Source organism: Dermacentor silvarum, chromosome 5 (genome assembly GCF_013339745.2).
Source record: "Dermacentor silvarum isolate Dsil-2018 chromosome 5, BIME_Dsil_1.4, whole genome shotgun sequence".
Classification (NCBI taxonomy): domain Eukaryota; kingdom Metazoa; phylum Arthropoda; class Arachnida; order Ixodida; family Ixodidae; genus Dermacentor; species Dermacentor silvarum.
Genome location: NC_051158.1, coordinates 144,534,564 through 144,551,981, shown reverse-complemented (window position 1 = coordinate 144,551,981; position 17,418 = coordinate 144,534,564). Strand labels below are relative to the sequence as shown.

At 46.3% G+C, this 17,418-nt stretch overlaps 1 protein-coding gene across 2 annotated transcripts; it reads left to right on the top strand.

Moving 5' to 3' along the window:
* The first annotated feature begins 4,487 nt into the window (after positions 1-4,487).
* LOC125946042 (uncharacterized) lies at positions 4,488-15,194 on the top strand. 2 transcript variants are annotated; one of them, XM_049668517.1, is made up of 3 exons: positions 4,488-5,963; positions 6,912-6,997; positions 8,116-8,340. In XM_049668517.1, the coding sequence occupies exons 1-3, from the start codon at positions 5,678-5,680 to the stop codon at positions 8,260-8,262; spliced, it is 519 nt and encodes a 172-aa protein (XP_049524474.1). In that variant the 5' UTR covers positions 4,488-5,677; the 3' UTR covers positions 8,263-8,340. The 2 variants fall into 2 exon arrangements, with proteins under 2 accessions (XP_049524474.1, XP_049524473.1); XM_049668516.1 differs by lacking the exon at positions 8,116-8,340 and adding an exon at positions 12,623-15,194 and having other exon boundaries at positions 4,491-5,963.
* The last annotated feature ends 2,224 nt before the right edge of the window (positions 15,195-17,418 follow it).

Sequence of the window (17,418 nt, the reverse complement as noted above, 5' to 3'; positions counted from 1 at the left end):
TTTTGACGATGTCTGGGCTGCATGACTGTGAGTGCATGCGCACAAATCGTGACCATGAGCGAGCCGATCAGCGCGCTTCTACAGGTACGATCAAAATACCGGCTGCGTCCGATGAAGGAGACCATGCCAGATCACAGCATAAAGTTTCAGCGAGATCGTGGCTCGATAAGAGCGCTACATTATTGGTCGTGCCACGTGTGAGGCGCAATCATTCACCTCACTCGTGGGCGTTTGCCAAAGGAGTGACAGTTGTGCTCTTCCGCAGTACATGTTTCGGTTTCCCATATTTCCATAGTCCGGAATTCATTACACTGAAGCAATAAGCGGCACCAGCTCTTGGCATTCAAAGAACCATTTATGATCTATATCGATAATGGGCTTCAATTAAGTAAACAGGATCGTCTGACTTCGTTGGTTGACGAGTGAATTAGCCTAATCTATATGCCTGCGTGTCTAATTACTACCTCGAATCGTTTAAAAAGACATCTCACCGGGGTTCGCCACTTTTTGTTGGGCTGTTACGGGCACCGCTAAATTACCGCTAAATTTTGCAAGTTGCTTGCGCGTTTTCATTCAACTACTGCAGTTTGTAATAAAAGTGTCTAATTGCATTGTAGTATCGCAGTGAGCACTAAATGTAATGATATTTCATTAAATTGCAAGTGAATGTGTGTACTTTTCAAGGTAATACGTTTTGGAGTGCCCGTCATACCAGTACCATCAGTATCTCAGATGATAAGTGGTTCTTGAGGGAAAGGGAAAGGTTGACGCTATCTTCTGCAGCCCTTGAGGGAGCACGGCTCAGCGCCAACGGGGAGGGGTAAGTGGGTGCGAAAGAAGGGATAGAGTGGAGTCGCCATGGCTGGGCGAAGCAAAACCGGCAGGCATAGGCGGCACGTATCAGGCCGAGATGGAAGGCCTTGGTGTGCTGCAGAGTCTGCAGGGGTGTTGTGCCAGGCCGGTCAGGCCCGGGGTGGGGTGGGAGGCCGTGAGGCCTTCCCGCTTGTAGAAATGTCCTTAGAGGCGTGCGGAGAGCCCTGACGAGTCAAGGAACTCCACGACGCCTCGAAGTGCAGAAAGGTGGTGTCGGCCGGGGAAGAGGAGATCTTCCTCCTTGCCAGAGGGGAGGCCCAGGCGGCGGAACTCCTGCAGGAGTGGGCCCCGCTGCTGGAGGTACGCCGGGCAGGCCAGCAGGAGATGTTCGATCGTCTCCGGCTCCCCGCAGGAGCTGCAGGCCGGGGACGTCGCTCGTCCCAGTCGGTAGCTGCGTGCTGCCGTCCAGCTGCAGCCGATGCGGAGCCGGAGAAGGAGCGAGGTCTCCCTGCGAGCCAGGCCTCGCTGGGGGAGTGGTCGTGGGGGGCATCCCAGTGCCACCCGTTTGTCTGGATGGTGGGTCGCCAGGTGTCGCCGCAGCCTCAGTCCAGTGAAGTCGCCCTCCGTCACGGCCCGACTGAGGGGCACAGTGGTGTGGTGGGCGTCCTTCGCCAGGGTGTCGGCTGCCTCGTTGCCCGGGATCCCTATGTGGGCGGGGATCCAGTGCAGGGACACCGGGTGGCCTGCGTCCTGCAGCGCTGTCAGCCGGGTAGACAGCAGTGCGACTCCAAGGCTGGCGCTTTCTGGCCTCTGCAGGCCGAGGAGGGCTGCCTTGGAGTCGCCTCTCAGAAAAAAAAAAAAAACAAAGCAGGGAAAAGATGGATACGACCGGATCTCTTAAAATCTTAGGCAGCAGTACAAGGTAAATTTTTCAAAAAGAAAAATAATGAGAGGTATACAAAAATGCTAGATAAAGAACATGTATATTATAATTGAATAAATCAAGCAGGCTAGGTGACTATTTGTCACCTCCCCGTTTCAAAGGGGATGCCAATAAATCATCATCATCATCATCATCACCATAACTCCTCGCGCGCTAGGACGCGCGTATAGGGCTGTAATATACGAGTGACCGCGCACTTGCGGTGTTATGGGACCGACGCAAGAGGAGACAAAAAGAGAAGAAAAAGGTTGTCGCAGTTTCACCTGAAAGGCGAAGCATCAATTCCGATAGCAAATTTGTAGAGAGCTATACGGAGTACTGATAGTAGCTTTATCAGATGTATAAACTTCGACATGCAGCAGCACCGGCAACACGCAGAACTGTTGTCGACGCCGTCGGCGTTTTGCCCGCGTTCGCACAAAATGCGTGCGGCGTTGCTGATTGTTGCCGGAGCCCCTGATATCAATAGGAACTTGGTGCCGCAGCTAATCGTCGCCTCCCTTCCCTCCCCCTGCCCCCCCCCCCCCAAGGCCATTCGCGCGTCGGAAGAACGCTCGTTTGCTCTACATATATGGTGATTGTGAAGGAGGAAGGAGACGCCTGCTTCTGCAGCCCTTAAGGGAGCACGGCGCAGAACGCGCGTTTGTTCTCCGGCGTTCGTTCACTCCCCGTGAAAGCGCGCGTCCCTCGCGCCCTTTCACTCACACATACAGCGTTCGGCGCGCGGCGACGATTTCATCTCCATTGACGTCATACGGAACCTCACGGCGACGCCGATGGCGACGCCGATGGCGACGCCGACGGCAGAAATCTGCTTTGGAGTGTCCATATAATTGATATCGCAATAAAACTGAGAAGAAAAAAATTGTCGCAGTTTCACCTGAAAGGCGAAGCATCAATTGCGATAGCAAATTTGTAGAGAACTATATGGAGTAATGATATTAGCTTTATCAGCTGTATAAACTTGGACATGCAGCAGCACCGGCAACACGCAGAACTGTTGTCGACGCCGTCGGCGTTTTGCCCGCGTTCGCTCAAAATGCGTGCTGCGTTGGTGACTGTTGCCGGAGCCTCTGATATAAATAGGCACTTGGTGCCGCAGCTAAACGTCTCCTCCCTTCCCTCCCCCCCCCTCCCCCACGGCCTCTCGCGCGTCGGAAGAAGGCACGTTTGCTCTACATATATGGTGATTGTAAAGGAGGAAAGAGACGCCTACTTCTGCAGCCCTTAAGCGAGCACGGCGCAGAACGCGCCTTTGTTCTCCGCCGTGCGTTCACTCCCCCTGAGAGTGCGCGCCCCTCGCGCCCTTTCACTCGCACATACAGCGTTCGGCGACGATTTCGTCTCCATTGACGTCACACGGAACCTCACGGTGACGGCGACGCCGACGGCAGAAATCTGCTTTTGAGTTTCCATATAATTGCTATCGCAATAAAATTTGCCGCGTATCTGCGTGCTTCGCTGCAAATGTCGTCGAAAGACGATAGTCTTCTGCCGGCCGTACTACATGAGTGCTGGTCTGATCCGCGGCCACCCATGATGCTGTTCTCGTACCATTTACGTCCTGGCATGAAGGTTTGTTTAAACAGATTTCATTTTACCGCATTATTTCATCAAGCGGCCATTTATGTTTTGCCCTGCCTCAGACAGCGCTTCCTTTATGTTGAATCGGCCGCATCTGGCTGGCATTGATAAAATTGAGGAGGCGCTGCGTGAGACATGGACGCCATCTGGCAATACATCGGGAAACATGAGCTTGTGCAGAGGGTTTCCTTCCTCCATGGCAGAGGGCGCTCGTCGGCGCGCAGTCGGGGAATGTCGTTCGTCGGCGCACATAGCATGGCATTTTCAGCGCAGCTTAAGAAGCTAGGGTCTTTAGAGTTACGTAAATATGTATTTTCCATTAAAGGCACACACCTCCTAATACTTACCTAGTGATGTTGCACCTCAGATATGCGTAATATTTACTTTGTGATCGATAACGTTCACAGGCATGAACAGCCGTACCAGTTTAAGTAGTGTGGGCGGTAAGCAAGTGGTTCAACTTTGGCCGGGTTGCTGAATCAGGTGACAGACAGACAGACCAAATTTTCAGCGTTTAAGTTCCCCAAGAAAGACTGTCGTCTTTAAAAATGCTATACATAGACACATGCCTCATTGCGCGGACGTATACGCGTTCTTATGTCCAGATTTATGCATGCAAACTTGTGTTCCACACCTTTCAGACGTCAATTTAACACCCTTCTTTGAGCAACTTCACACCTTATGTGTGATATACACCCTCGTGATAGGGTGTTCTTAACAAAATGGGTGCTAAAAGGGTGTGCATGGGGGTGTAAATGCGGAGAACACCCATTTTAACACCCTTAAGGGTGTGAAAATGTTTAGTGTGTAGGCGCACAAACCCAGGAAGCGCCGGACGTCCTTCTTATCGGCAGGAGCTGGAAACGCGGCCACAGCGGCAAGCTGGTCAGGACCGGGTCGTACCCCTTTGGCGCTTCCTACATGCCCGAGGAACTTGAGCTCTTCATAACCAAAGTGGCACTTTTCGGGCTTAAGTGTAAGGTCTGCCGATCGGATGGCTTCTACACAGTAAAAGTTTTTACACCCAAAAGGGTGTAAAAAGGGTGTATTTTAATTTTAACACCCTCGCTTACACCCTTTAACACCCTTTTGTCATTATTTTACAATACTACACCCTATATGTAGGGTGCGTACATCTTTTGCACCCTCCGATAGGCACCAAGGGTGTTTCTTTATTGTCAAGAAGGGTGTAAGTGACGCACAAATATGTATGCGTACACAAATGTGTACGCATGCGTCTTCGACAAAGGCTATATATAACATGCCCAGAGCATTGGTGATAATAAAGGCGCTTTATTTGGTAATACAGTATTCAAGGCAATTCATGTTAAGTGTATCTATCGTAAAGTATTAAGCTCTATATTCACTTATTGCAATCGGCTAGCTTTCATTTTCAATTTAAAGAGCATGCGGTAATTACAAAATTCAAGTCAGCCTGTACGCAAAATGTACCCAGTAAGTGCGAACTTGGTGAGCGAATCAAGTTTTTAAGATATTCCTTCTAAAAGAGCTTGCATGACGTTCTCCTTTCTATTTTTCGAGAAAAGCTTTTAGGTGCATATATGTGGAACACCAGTGCATTATGCAACACTATTCAGGTGTATATTTTGCGAGGCTGGTGCCGCTGACAGCATTGCTGAACTTCACATATTGTCTCGCTTCAATATTGAAATAACAATATGCCCTATCAAAATATTAATGAAAATGTAGTTTTATGGATATCAGTCCTCGTAAAATATACGTTCTAACATTGATAAAAAGTTATGACACAACTCATTATTTACCCGTTCATTACATGCACCAACCACCCCAAATTGCACTACACTAGACAGATTGCAGTGCACTGCATTGCAACACAGGGGCACTGGGGTTTGCCATCCCCAGTAGGAAATCGGACGCTTGTCTGGTTGACCTGCTTGCCTTTCCTCTCTTTGCTTTTTCTATCTCTTTGAACAAACTGCACTACCTTGTCGAAGAGGAAGCGTTATCCTCTTTCAGAGTTAAATTATTTGTCGAGCAATAATTTTACATTCCAGCAACTACAGCATAAACTGGAAAACGAAACCGAATCTGATTTGTTCTCCGTGCTCACAGAGCGCGGCACCAGGTGGCACCGTGCGCTGCGCCTCCGGTCTCGAAGGATCTAACAAGTGGTTGATGCAGCTGCGAATGTGTAGTCAGTCGGCTTTTATCGTTTTATGTTGTGCAGATTGTTAGTTCACCGTAAATATGTCTTGATTTGTACTCAAGAGTGGAGCAAGGCCCCTAGGAACAGAGATTGACGCAACGGGAGCGAAGAACAGAAGCGATGGATGGTTACGCTGGTTGACTCTCGGCATGTTCAAAATGGCGAAGTTCCGAATTTGTCGCTGTGTGACGTGCGCGTGTGTGCTCGTCATGTGCCGTCATAGCGCGGGGATATTTGTGCTGAATGTGTTTCACTTCGTCTACAAAACTCTGCACGCAATGGCATCGAAGAAGTCGTGTGTTCAGGTGCACGTATGTGCATGCTTGGATGCGGAAAGCCTGCCCTCAACGGTAGCGCTGAGCTCAGCCGTGTTGGCTCAGCGCTACCCCCTCAACGGATGTTCAACAGTCTACATGCTCGTAACTTGCTCACGAGGTAAGCCCGTTGTCATCTTGTTTGTTTGTGTGTTGTGGTTTGGCGTCGCGATCAGAAATATTGTTTAGAAAATGCCAGTAAACAGCGTCAAAAAGGACGCGTGAATGGGAAAAAGGATTACGTTCGGGGTAGATTACTCGTTGGCGTCACCTATTCTCGCACGGGCGCGTTACGTCGGATGGACATACTCACGCCTGCGGCGCTCGTGCTGTATCAGTCATGCCGGATTATATAGCTTTCTCGCGCCTCTACCTTCAAAATAACATCACTGATTTTCCCGGGGGAGCAGTAGGGGCCGTAGTGGAGACCGGGGCTACTGTCTTGGAGCAGTATTTTCGCTCATGCCAGCCTTTTCGTATGTGTTAAGCTTCTCTGCAGCCTAAATTGTTTGCAGTTAACGCTGCATGACATTATACTTGCTTGCATAAGTGTCACAGCTGTCACCCGTTCGTCGTCGGCGTGAAGTCAATCGACGGGGTATACAAGCCGGTTGGTCGTTCCGTATGCTCTCCGTGACTTTTCAAAACATATTAACTCAAAGAAAATGCCTAAACTGCGCCTCCGGGAAAACCAGTGATGGTATTTTGAAGGTAGAGCGCCGTAAGGCTTGAGAAAGGTATAATCTGGCATGGCTGACCCGCAGGTGCGGGAATGGCTGTCCGAAATACCGCGCCTGTGCGCGGAGAATAGGTTACGCCAACGAAGAATGTACCACGTTTGATCTACATGGTAGTGCGGTCCCCTCGATCGCGATCAAAATTTTCTGTGTGACGATTATAACCTCTTGCTTTGTGATTGCTATATTCAGCACTTTTATAAAACAAACATATTGTTGAATCAAAGGTAAACAGAGGTTTTACAAGTAAAAAAGAACAAGAATTTTGTGCAATTGTATTGCACATGTCCATGTGATCATTGAAGCTAACACGAATTGTCATCTGTTTACAGACCTCCTTGCTGTTGCAACTCTGAGGATAATTGCTTCAAATGGGAAGGAACAACCAGCAGTGGCAGCGCTATTTGTACATGAGGACGTAAGTTCCTTCACATTTTTGTTAATGAAATCGGATCTAAACAATGCTGTAATTCCTCAAATGGCTTCAATCGTAGAAACAGTTTGGCAACTGTATAAAGATCCAGATGCTTTTTTTTTAATATGAGCTGACATGCTACCGAATTTCACCAGCTATTTATTCATTTTTATTTATTCATGCTACCGGTAAAGGCCCTCACAGGGAGTGTATTACATAGGGGAGGGGGGGGGGTGATACAATCATTAATAAGTGCTGTACATATTAGGAAGAACAACAATACATGTATAAATAATAAAAACAGCAATTAAATCATAAGTCAATATACAAAACGTAAGGATGAACAAACGAACAATTTTGAACTGCTCTTGCACTCGATGTGAGGAGCATATATGCTGCAAAAATGACCTTGCTTGGATTACACAGGGTATTCGAATAATGCTGGGTTGTGTTAAGCTTCTCTACAGCCTACATTGTTTGCAGTTAAGGCTGCATGACATTATACTTGCTTGCATAAGTGTCACAGCTGTCACCCATTCATCGTCGGCACGAAGTCAATCGACGGGGTATACAAGCCGGTTGGTCGTTCCGTATGCTCTCCGTGACTTTTCAAAACATATTAACTCAAAGAAAATGCCTAAACTGTGCCTCCGGGAAAATCAGTGATGGTATTTTGAAGGTAGAGCGCCGTAAGGCGTGAGAAAGGTATAATCTGGCATGGCTGACCCGCAGGCGCGGGAATGGCTGTCCAAAATACCGCGCCTGTGCGCGGAGAATAGGTTACGCCAACGAAGAATGTACCACGTTTGATCTACATGGTAGTGCGGTCCCCTCGATCGCGATCTAAATTTTCTGTGTGACGATTATAACCTCTTGCTTTGTGATTGCTATATTCAGCACTTTTATAAAACAAAGATATTGTTGAATCAAAGGTAAACAGAGGTTTTTAGAAGTATAAAAGAACAATAATTTTGTGCAATAGACCGATCCCACCAGCCAGTTCTAGACGCCTACGCTGCCGCGGTGCATGCTGGTACTTGTCATCCGGCCGCTCCAGCCGCCCGGAGTGCTTGTGCGTTCTGTATCCGAACGATTTTTGGCACTTTTTATTGTTCGTGTAGAGCCATCGTGCGATGGGAGGATTGACCTGCTGCGTTCCTGGCTGGTACAACCACACAAGGGACAAAGGCTTCGGATTTTATGTGTTTCCTAAAGAGCGAAGGCTTCGAGAGACGTGGATCCAACGGATTAATAGGTGGTACTGGTAATACACAGCGTGAGAATACGGGGACGAATAGCGGCCGCATTTCGATCGGGGCAAAATGCGAAAACACCCGTGTACTCAAATTTCCCGGAATTTATAGATTATTTGTCAATTATCGATTAGCTATTGCAGTAGCGCACCCAGGATCTCTGCCAGGGGGGGGGTTGACAGTTTGCCAATACCATCTAAACAGCACTAATTTCGATTTCTTGACGGGAAATTGTCAATAAAATGCGCTTTTTGCGAGTGTGCAGACGATTGCGCGTGTTACATCTTAGTTGCAGTACTCAAATGCGTAAGGAAAGAAAAGTGGTTAAACAAAAGGGGGGGGGGTCAAGTCGGCGTCAGGGGGGGGTTCCATCCCCCGAATCCCCCCCCGTCGGTGCGCCACTGAGCTATTGATTGGCTATCGCAAGGTACTGGCCACGTATTTGGGCTAGGCCAAGAACTACCAAGTCATCCCTAGCATTTCCTGGAATTTATTGATTATTGATCGATGAGCTATCGCAAGTTATTGGCCACGTATTTGGGCTAGGCTAAGCACTACCAAGTCATCTTCTTTCCGGAATTTATTGATTATTGATCAATTATCGATTAGCTATTGATTGTCTATCGTAAGGTATTGGCCACGTATTTGGGCTAGGCTAAGCACTACCAAGTCATACCAAGCATTTTCTGGAATTTATTGATTATTGGTCGATTATCGATTAGCTGTTGATTGGCCATTGTAAGGTATTAGCCACGTATTTGGGCTAGGCTAAGCACTACCAAGTCATGTCCAGCATTTTCCGGAATTTATTGATTATTGATCGATTATCGATTAGCTATTGATTGGCTATTGATTGGCTATCGCAAGGTATTGGCTACGTATTTGGGCTAGGCTAAGCACTACCAAGTCATCCCCAGAATTTTCCGGAATTTATTGATTATTGATCAATTATCGATTAGCTATTGATTGGCTATCGATGACTTGGTGATGATTGGCTATCGGCGTTTTTATGTTAAAAACGCCGCCTAGCTTAAGAACTTCTAAACTTCTAGATGTAGCTGTTCCCAAAGTCTGCAAGTCGTGCGCGAAACCCATGTAGGTAAGTAGGGAACGAAAGTTTTGGCGCCGCATTTCAAACCTGTCTCCAACAGGTATACAAATCCTATTATGTTCGTCGCTAAGCAAACATAACGTTGCAGTCACTGAGATGCACGTGCGCAAAAATAGTAACGCAAAACGACCGCGTACATCAGCATGTACTACATACAAAGCTCGAAAAAATACGATACTCAACGCGTTATAAGCGGGTAACAACCGAAAGGAAAGAGGAACAGGCACTTTTCAACGTTCGCCTCGCATGCTGCAATGAACAGCCGATGTAATTTCTTTAAATACATGACGAATGTTTCTCGGTGGTGGAGTCGCAGATATGTCTGGGAAGCTCGTGCGCAGTACTCAACGAGCGCGGACTGCAGTGGTGTGGTTTAGTTGACTACAACCAAGATGGTGTCAGTGCTACTTCCGGTCCCGGAAAACCGGCGCATGCGCAGATCGGTCGGTGGGATCGGTCTATTGTATTGCACATGTCCGTGTGACCATTGAAGCTAACACGAATTCTCATCTGTTTACAGACCTCCTTGCTGTTGCAACTCTGAGGACAATTGCTTCAAATAGGAAGGAACAACCAGCAGTGCCATCGCTATTTGTACATGAGGACGTAAGTTCCTTCACATTTTTGTTAATGAAATCGGATCTAAACAATGCTGTAATTCCTCAAAGGGCTTCAATCGTAGAAACAGTTTGGCAACTGTATAAAGATCCAGATGCTTTTTTTTTTAATGTGAACTGACATGCTACCTAATTTCACCAGCTATTTATTCATTTTTATTTATTCATGCTACAGGTAAATGCCCTCACAGGGACTGTATTACATGGGGGGGGGGGCGATACAATCATTAATAAGTGCTGTACATATTAGGAAGAACACCAATACATGTATAAATAATAAAAAAACAGCAATTAAATCATAAGTCAATATACAAAACGTAAGGATGAGCAAACGAACAATTTAGAACTGCTCTTGCACTCGTTGTGAGGAGCATCTATGCTGCAAAAATGACCTTGCTTGGATTACACAGGTTATTCGAATAATGCCGGGTTGTGTTAAGCTTCTCTACAGCCTACATTGTTTGCAGTTAAGGCTGCATGACATTATACTTGCTTGCATAAGTGTCATAGCTGTCACCCGTTCATCATCGGCGCGAAGTCAATCGACGGGGTATACAAGCCGGTTGGTCGTTCCGTACTCAAGCGAACAGAGTGAAAAGAGTCAGAGTCGGGAGTAAACAAAAAAAACCAGATATTTATCGCCAGATAAGTATACACGATCAATGAAATAAAATAACAAAAGGACACAATACAAACACACCTGGGGCGCTATAACGTAAAATGATTCCAAACAGTTTTGATTGCAAACTCCTGACGTCAAATTTACATAACCACCGGCGCAAGCATCGGGCGGTGACTCGCGGCGTTGTCTGAACAACTCAATCAAGCACTCTCCTCGTTTATAGGTCACCTTTGTTCGCTTTCAAAACCAATAACATTGCTTATACTCAGCGGTTTTTCTTATCTAATTGGCTGACAAGAGGAGCACGCTCTAGTGGAGAGGGTTTCGATGGGGCCGAGCCAGCACAGTGAAAATAGATAACCGCATGAAGAGGGTGGTGCCGGGTTCTCCGATTGGTCCGCTTCGCCTTACGTAGCTTGCGGTGGCTGGTCGAAAATCGCGGCGGCGTGCAACGGAAGAATAAGAATGCCACTAAAACGGCTCCTCAGCAAGGAAGAGTTGGCAGAGCGATGTTGTATGCATGGCGAAAAGGCTCGATAACGTTTTACTGGTACACAAAAATGTTTATCATGCGCAAATAATTACATGCTCCCCGGCAGGTACGAGTAGCGAGAGCCTGAGTGATCCGCAGGGAGCCATCTTTTATTCCTTTCGGAACGGGGCAGTCTGTGGCTATTAAGAGAAATTTTCAGTTTTATTCGGCATAATAATGCATTTTTTTCGCATACACGTCACTTTGACGTGGTGAGTTTTCGCAGTTTTGTGAGGTTGCGTGACAGATAGGCGAAGTGGGCGTATCCAGAAAACATTGGATAATAGCAGAGGGCTAATGGTGAAAAGGCGTCGAATAAGGAATGATTATTTTTCTTTTGTGCGGTTTAATCATGCATAATCAGTGTGTACACGTTATATCGGATGGGGAGCTGTCGCGGTTTTCGTGACGTCACGTGACAGACAGGCGAAGTTAGGAGTGGCTCGAAAATGTTTTGACCAATCGTGGAGGCTGATTGCAGAAACTGGAATCAAAACAGTTTGGAATCTTTTTACGTTATAGCGCCCCTGAAACACAATGATGACGGAGAAATGTGATGAGCAATTAACAATACATATACATATGAAACAGGGCGCAGATCAAATATACAAGAATAACACCTAACAGCATTTCATTAAAATAATGTTCAAAAGAAAACAACGATGTCATACGCGTGGCCGGGCAGCAGCAGCAAGACCATAAACCGTGAAGTCGGCGCGCGAAGCTTTCCCGAAGAATGCTGGCGGGCCGATCTTGTTGAGGTGGCTGCAATTGCTGGACTGGATTTCCCGGGAGTCTAGATTTGACATCTTCTCTCAAGCAGGTTGAGCTAACTTAAGGCGATCTACCGTGAGCTTCGTTGCAGACGTTGGTTTGTAGTCTCGTTCGTCGACTAGTTCCTCGGAATTCCGACGTGGCCAGGCGGCCCAGGAGATACTGGACGGCACTAGCCCCCTGATGGCTTCTCAGCAGCACATAGGTTCAGCTTCTAGACTAATTAGCTGGGACCAAAACGTGCACTTAAATAGCCTCTCCTTTCTCTAGTTCCCTATGTAGGGGAACTGCCGGTATGCAGAGTTCACCTAATTAATTCATGACTCCCCCCAAAAGTCTTGGCCGTGCCCCTTTCAGCATGGACGAAGGATGGTAGATTGCCCTCTCTCCAAGGTCGAGCCCCGGCACTGCATGCACCACACGGACGCACACCTCTAGGTCCGTTGATCGGCGTGTCGATGTCTCGAAACAAGATGCCACCCCGTGGGGCCACGACATTTTTGACCGCCGTTAATCGGCCTGTCCCCTTCTCGAAATTATACGCCGCACAGTGAGGACACGACGTTTTTTTTGGCGGCCGTTAGTTGGCGTCAAAACCACTCGAAATCTCTCGAAAATATGCCGCTCCGTGACAAGCGTAGCAACCCCTTTATATTGTGCTTGCACAAAAGCATTAATATACTTTCATGATCAGTAAGCTTTCTTTGTTGTCATTGCAGGACGAGAGGGTTCCACTCACCCCCTGTGTGGTGTATTCTGGCCACAACCTGGAACAGGCAGAGTTTCTCCACCTCTGTGTCGACAAGGAGCGGCTGTTCATGGTCAAAAATGCGGAGGAAGGGGTCATCGCAATCATGAGTGCATTTTTTGTATTGAACATAGTATATGGGCCTAAATACTTCAACACCAGTGCAGTACTGGAACGATTGTTTTTTGGTTTGAATGTAACAATGCCAAGTGGTTGTTACAAAGTTTGTGAACAGAGTTGTGCAGGCAATGCGACACCGAGGTTCATGTACATTACCATATGAATGCTAGCCTGACAATTTTGTGCAATAGCTTGAGCAATTGTTTTGTGCAATTTTTAATGTATCATTTTCTTTGTTTTTGATCACGATAATAGCATGATCCAGTAACTTCTTCCGCTGCTTGTGCCAACCACCTATAGACTGCACCTTTTTTTGTTCTGATGACTTGACAGACAATGTAATAGTGCCCAAGTGTAGGTCAGCGAAAAACAAACGTGGTGTGCTGTAGTCTGCAAGCATTTATCGGAAACGTTGCTGGGTGTTGCTATGTGCTGAAAGGAAGGTTACAATATGTCTAGTTCTAATGAGGTCTGCCTTAATATTAATGTGTGTGAAACAATTGTCAGCAGTTTTATACAAAGGTTATAGCTTGCTTGCTCTTCCTTAACATAGTTTGTTTATGAAACCTATTTGCCAGCCAGGGAACAATGTCCCAGCTTATAAGTACTGCATGATACAACTGTTAACGTTTGTATTCCCTTATAGGGCACATCAACACTGGCAGCCAGTGCTCAACTTTTCGTAACATGCTGCTTGGTCAATATTTTATATTTTGCGCATGTGTTGCATAGTGTAACCTACCCAATACAAGTGAAAGTTTTTGTGGTTTGACTGTCCTTTTATGAACTATGTTTTTTGTCTATTATGTATAACTTAGCAGCTGAGGCCTGACATACTAGTCAAAACGCAACAGAGTATCCAATTTTTATAAGGTTTTACAAGGTTTTTACAAGTTTTGGATTGTAAAAAATGTTGCGTGGAACAAATATCAGGCTGAAGTACTGTTACATTGTCATGAATACCGGCAGCCTTTGCTTAACTTTTATGAATCTGCTGGCAGGCTGTAGTATCTTTAGCTCGTTTATTTTTTGTACATGTGTTGCCAATGCCTCATCCGAGTGAAAGCTAGTCGCTTATATACTACATATACTGGTGTTTCTACAAAGAATTTACGTGATATTTAAAAATAGCCGTTCTGAAGTACAAGGACGGCTCGTTAGAAGACATGCTGTCAGTGGTGCCTACCATGGGTGGATGGGTGATATCTGGTAATTAGTTGCTGATTAACAATCTAATATATCTTACTTTTAGTTTCAGCAGACTCATTGTAACCAGGAAATTAAAGCAAGCTCTCTGCACAAGACGTGAACTTTTGGATCTGGAAAAATACAATTACCCGCAGAACTGTGGCGTGATGAATTTAGGCTGTCTGAGCACGCGAAACTTAAACTAAGATGCTGCTGAAACTCAAGGCAACATTTTGCTTACGTCGCCCAGCAGCGGGCTACCAGCACACTGCACTAATCCCTATTGCTGCCCACTGTTGGGTGATGTGAGCAGAAGGCCCCTCGAAGGGCGCGTCTGTGCTCACTGTAGCCTCGGGTACAGTTTCGCGTGCTGTGATAGCCAAAGTTCATCGTGCTGCAGTTCGTGTGGGTAATTGCATTTTTTCCAGATTCTAAAGTTTATATAATTTCCCGATTACGATGAGTCCACTCAAACTAAAAATAAAATGTATTTTATTTTTGTTATTTAGCAACTAATTACCATGTATCACCCATAACCTCGTGGTCGACACTGCTGGTGGCATGTCTCCAAAGGAACCGTTGTTTTATTTCAGAACAGTTGTTTTTACATATCAGCAATGTGTTTGTAGAAACACCCTTACACAGTTGTGTGATATTACTGTTGAACAAAACTTATTGTGTACTCAGATGAAATATGCACAGATGAAGAGCAGATATATACGTGGTGTCACCTCTGTTAATGTACTATAGTTTTTTTGTGTGAAGGCCACCACACAATTTTTTTTGCAAATGGCTGCTCTGCTTTTACTCACTCGTACTCAGTATACACGTATATTATACCACAGATATACTGTGATCCATGTGAATTACTGTGATCAGTTGCAAACTATATATTGTTAACTGCAGTGATACTTTACAAATAATGTTTGTATTTTATTGGTTCTTGTATGAAATACAATAAAGTTCATTCACATTTTCTTTTCAAATTGTTACATATAGGTCTCATATATATGCTTCACCATTTAGTTAAGCTTTGCATTTTTGTACGAATGCAGCAGTGACTTCTTTTGCATGTCCATGGAGTGAAGCAGAATACATATTAGCCAGAGATCTAAGACATGCTAAATGTGATGTTTTTTTTTGTGTGTGTATAGTGCATGTGTACGATACATATAACTTGTGTTTGAATTGTATAGCTTGAGCAGATTTAAAAAAAAAGTGATACATCTCTGATGACTGAGACCATGATGCATATTGAAATCCTGCATGAGACTGCACTTTTCAAAGCACGGCTCATGGAATAATATTTTAAATCTCCACATGCGTTATACATATATATTGTTTAACTATAATTTAACTTAAAAAAAACATTGAAGTTCAGGCAACTGTAAGCAATATACCATAGGTCTCATTCATCTATAAAGTGTTCCACTTTAAAGTTCGGTTCAAGCTATTTGACATCTGGTACAGGGGCTGTACACCCATCTGGCACCCTCCACAGTGGGTGTTAAATAAGGAAAAATAAATGAAGGGTGTAGCTGCCACCCTTCGGTTGGGGTGTTTTCACAACACCCTACAGTTTCTTTACATGGGCACCCTTGTTTTAGGGTGTGCCGAAAAGGCACCTTGTAAAATAGGTGCTAACTTACACCCTTAGGGTGTCGTCTCTGCGACAAGCCTATTTACACCCTTCTGGGTGTAAAAACTTTTACTGTGTAAGACACTCCGTAGGCGGTGAAGATGCTGCTCGAACGTTTCAGAGAAGATGACCACATCATTCAGGTACACAAGGCAGGCCTGCCACTTCAGTCCAGTAAGGACATTGTCCATCATCCGCTTGAAAGTAACCGGGGCTGAACACAAGCCAAAAGGAAGCACTCTAAATTCATAGAGACCATCTGGAGTCACAAAGGCTGATTTCTCGCGGTCGCGTTCGTCTACCTCGATTTGCCAGTACCCGCTTTTTAAATCGAGAGAAGAAAAATAGTGGGCACGCCGTAGTCTAACGAGTCATCGATACGTGGCAGCGGGTACACGTCCTTTGTAGTCACGTTGTTGAGCTTGCGGTAGTCGACACGGAAGCGTAGCGTTCCGTCTTTCTTTTTGACAAGAATGACCGAGACGACCACGGGCTGTTGGAAGGTTCGATGACGCCATTGTCAAGCATCTCCCGGACTTGCGTACGTATGGCTTCGCGTTCTTTTGCCGGCACGCGGTAAGGCTGCTGGTGTATCGGGCGTGCGTCTTCCTACGTGATGATCCTGTGTTTAGTGACGGATGTCTGGCGTAGCTTGGAAGAATGTGCAAAGCAGGTCCTGAATTCAAGCAAGAGCTTGAGCAGTGTTGTCTAACTATCGTTGGACAGTTCAGAATTGATGTCGAGATGGCCCAGAGACGTGTCTGCTGTCTCCAGTACTTCTGACGTGAAACAGCTGTTAACGTTTGCTAATGCGTCTGCGAACGCTAACGATGTGCCGCGGAACAGGTGTCGGTGCTCGTAGCTAAAATTGGTAACAAGCAATTGCGATTGACCAGCACGAATCTGTATAACACTTCGAGCCACACAAACACCTCGCTTCAGTAGGTGTTCCAAGTTACTTTCGTCCACCGCTGCGCCATCGCGTAAGCCACAGCATGTGGAGGAAGCGTTACAGTGCAGAAATACGAAGTACTTCGTCGCGCCGATGGCCGTCTTGCACGTAGATTGCTCGTTCGCGAGAGAAAGTGATACGACGCTCTTGCAGATCGATAATCGCGCCGTACTCCTGCAGGAAGATAACCCCAAGAATAACGTCGCGGGAGCATTCCCGTATGACAAGGCTGCTCGCTAGGAATGTAGATCCTTGAATCTCAACTCTAGTCGTGCAGGCGCCCAGTGGAGTAACGACGTGGCCGCCAGCCGTCCGAATCTGCGAGTTATGCCAGGGCGAGATCACTGTCTTCAGCTGCGTTGCTGTTTTCCCGCTCAGTATCGTGCAGTCTGCGCCGGTGTCCACTAAAGCACTAACGGCGTAACCGTCAATAGTCACTGGTATATCGAGCGAAAGCCTGTCGTCCCGTTCAGCTGCAGGTGATGTCGGTTCGGTATTTCGCCGTAGCTGCGTCCGTCGGAGGTCTACAGCGCTTCGACCGTCAGCGACCTCAACCCCAAATATCGCCTCAGTTAGTTTTCCCGGCGGGGACTGGTCGACCGTTCGGGAGAATACCGCTATGGCGGAGGCGAAAATCGTCTGGGAGACGGCGATCGCGACTGCCGCCTGGCAGGCGGTGGCAAGAGCTGCTGAGAGAGGTATTCCTCAATGTCCCGGGGTCGCTGGCCGTATCGGGGTGGCGGCGAGTATGTGGTAAAGCCGCGAATCCCAATAGGTAGTATATATATATATATATATATATATATATATATATATATATATATATATATATATATATATATATATATATATATATATATATATATAT

Excerpts from the sequence above, each read along its gene's own strand:
- LOC125946042 (XM_049668516.1), top strand. The coding sequence starts at position 5,678 with ATGTTCAAAATGGCGAAGTTCCGAATTTGTCGCTGTGTGACGTGCGCG. Across the intron at positions 5,964-6,911 it reads GCTCGTAACTTGCTCACGAG|ACCTCCTTGCTGTTGCAACT; the intron begins GTAAGCCCGTTG and ends ATCTGTTTACAG. Across the intron at positions 6,998-12,622 it reads CGCTATTTGTACATGAGGAC|GACGAGAGGGTTCCACTCAC; the intron begins GTAAGTTCCTTC and ends TTGTCATTGCAG.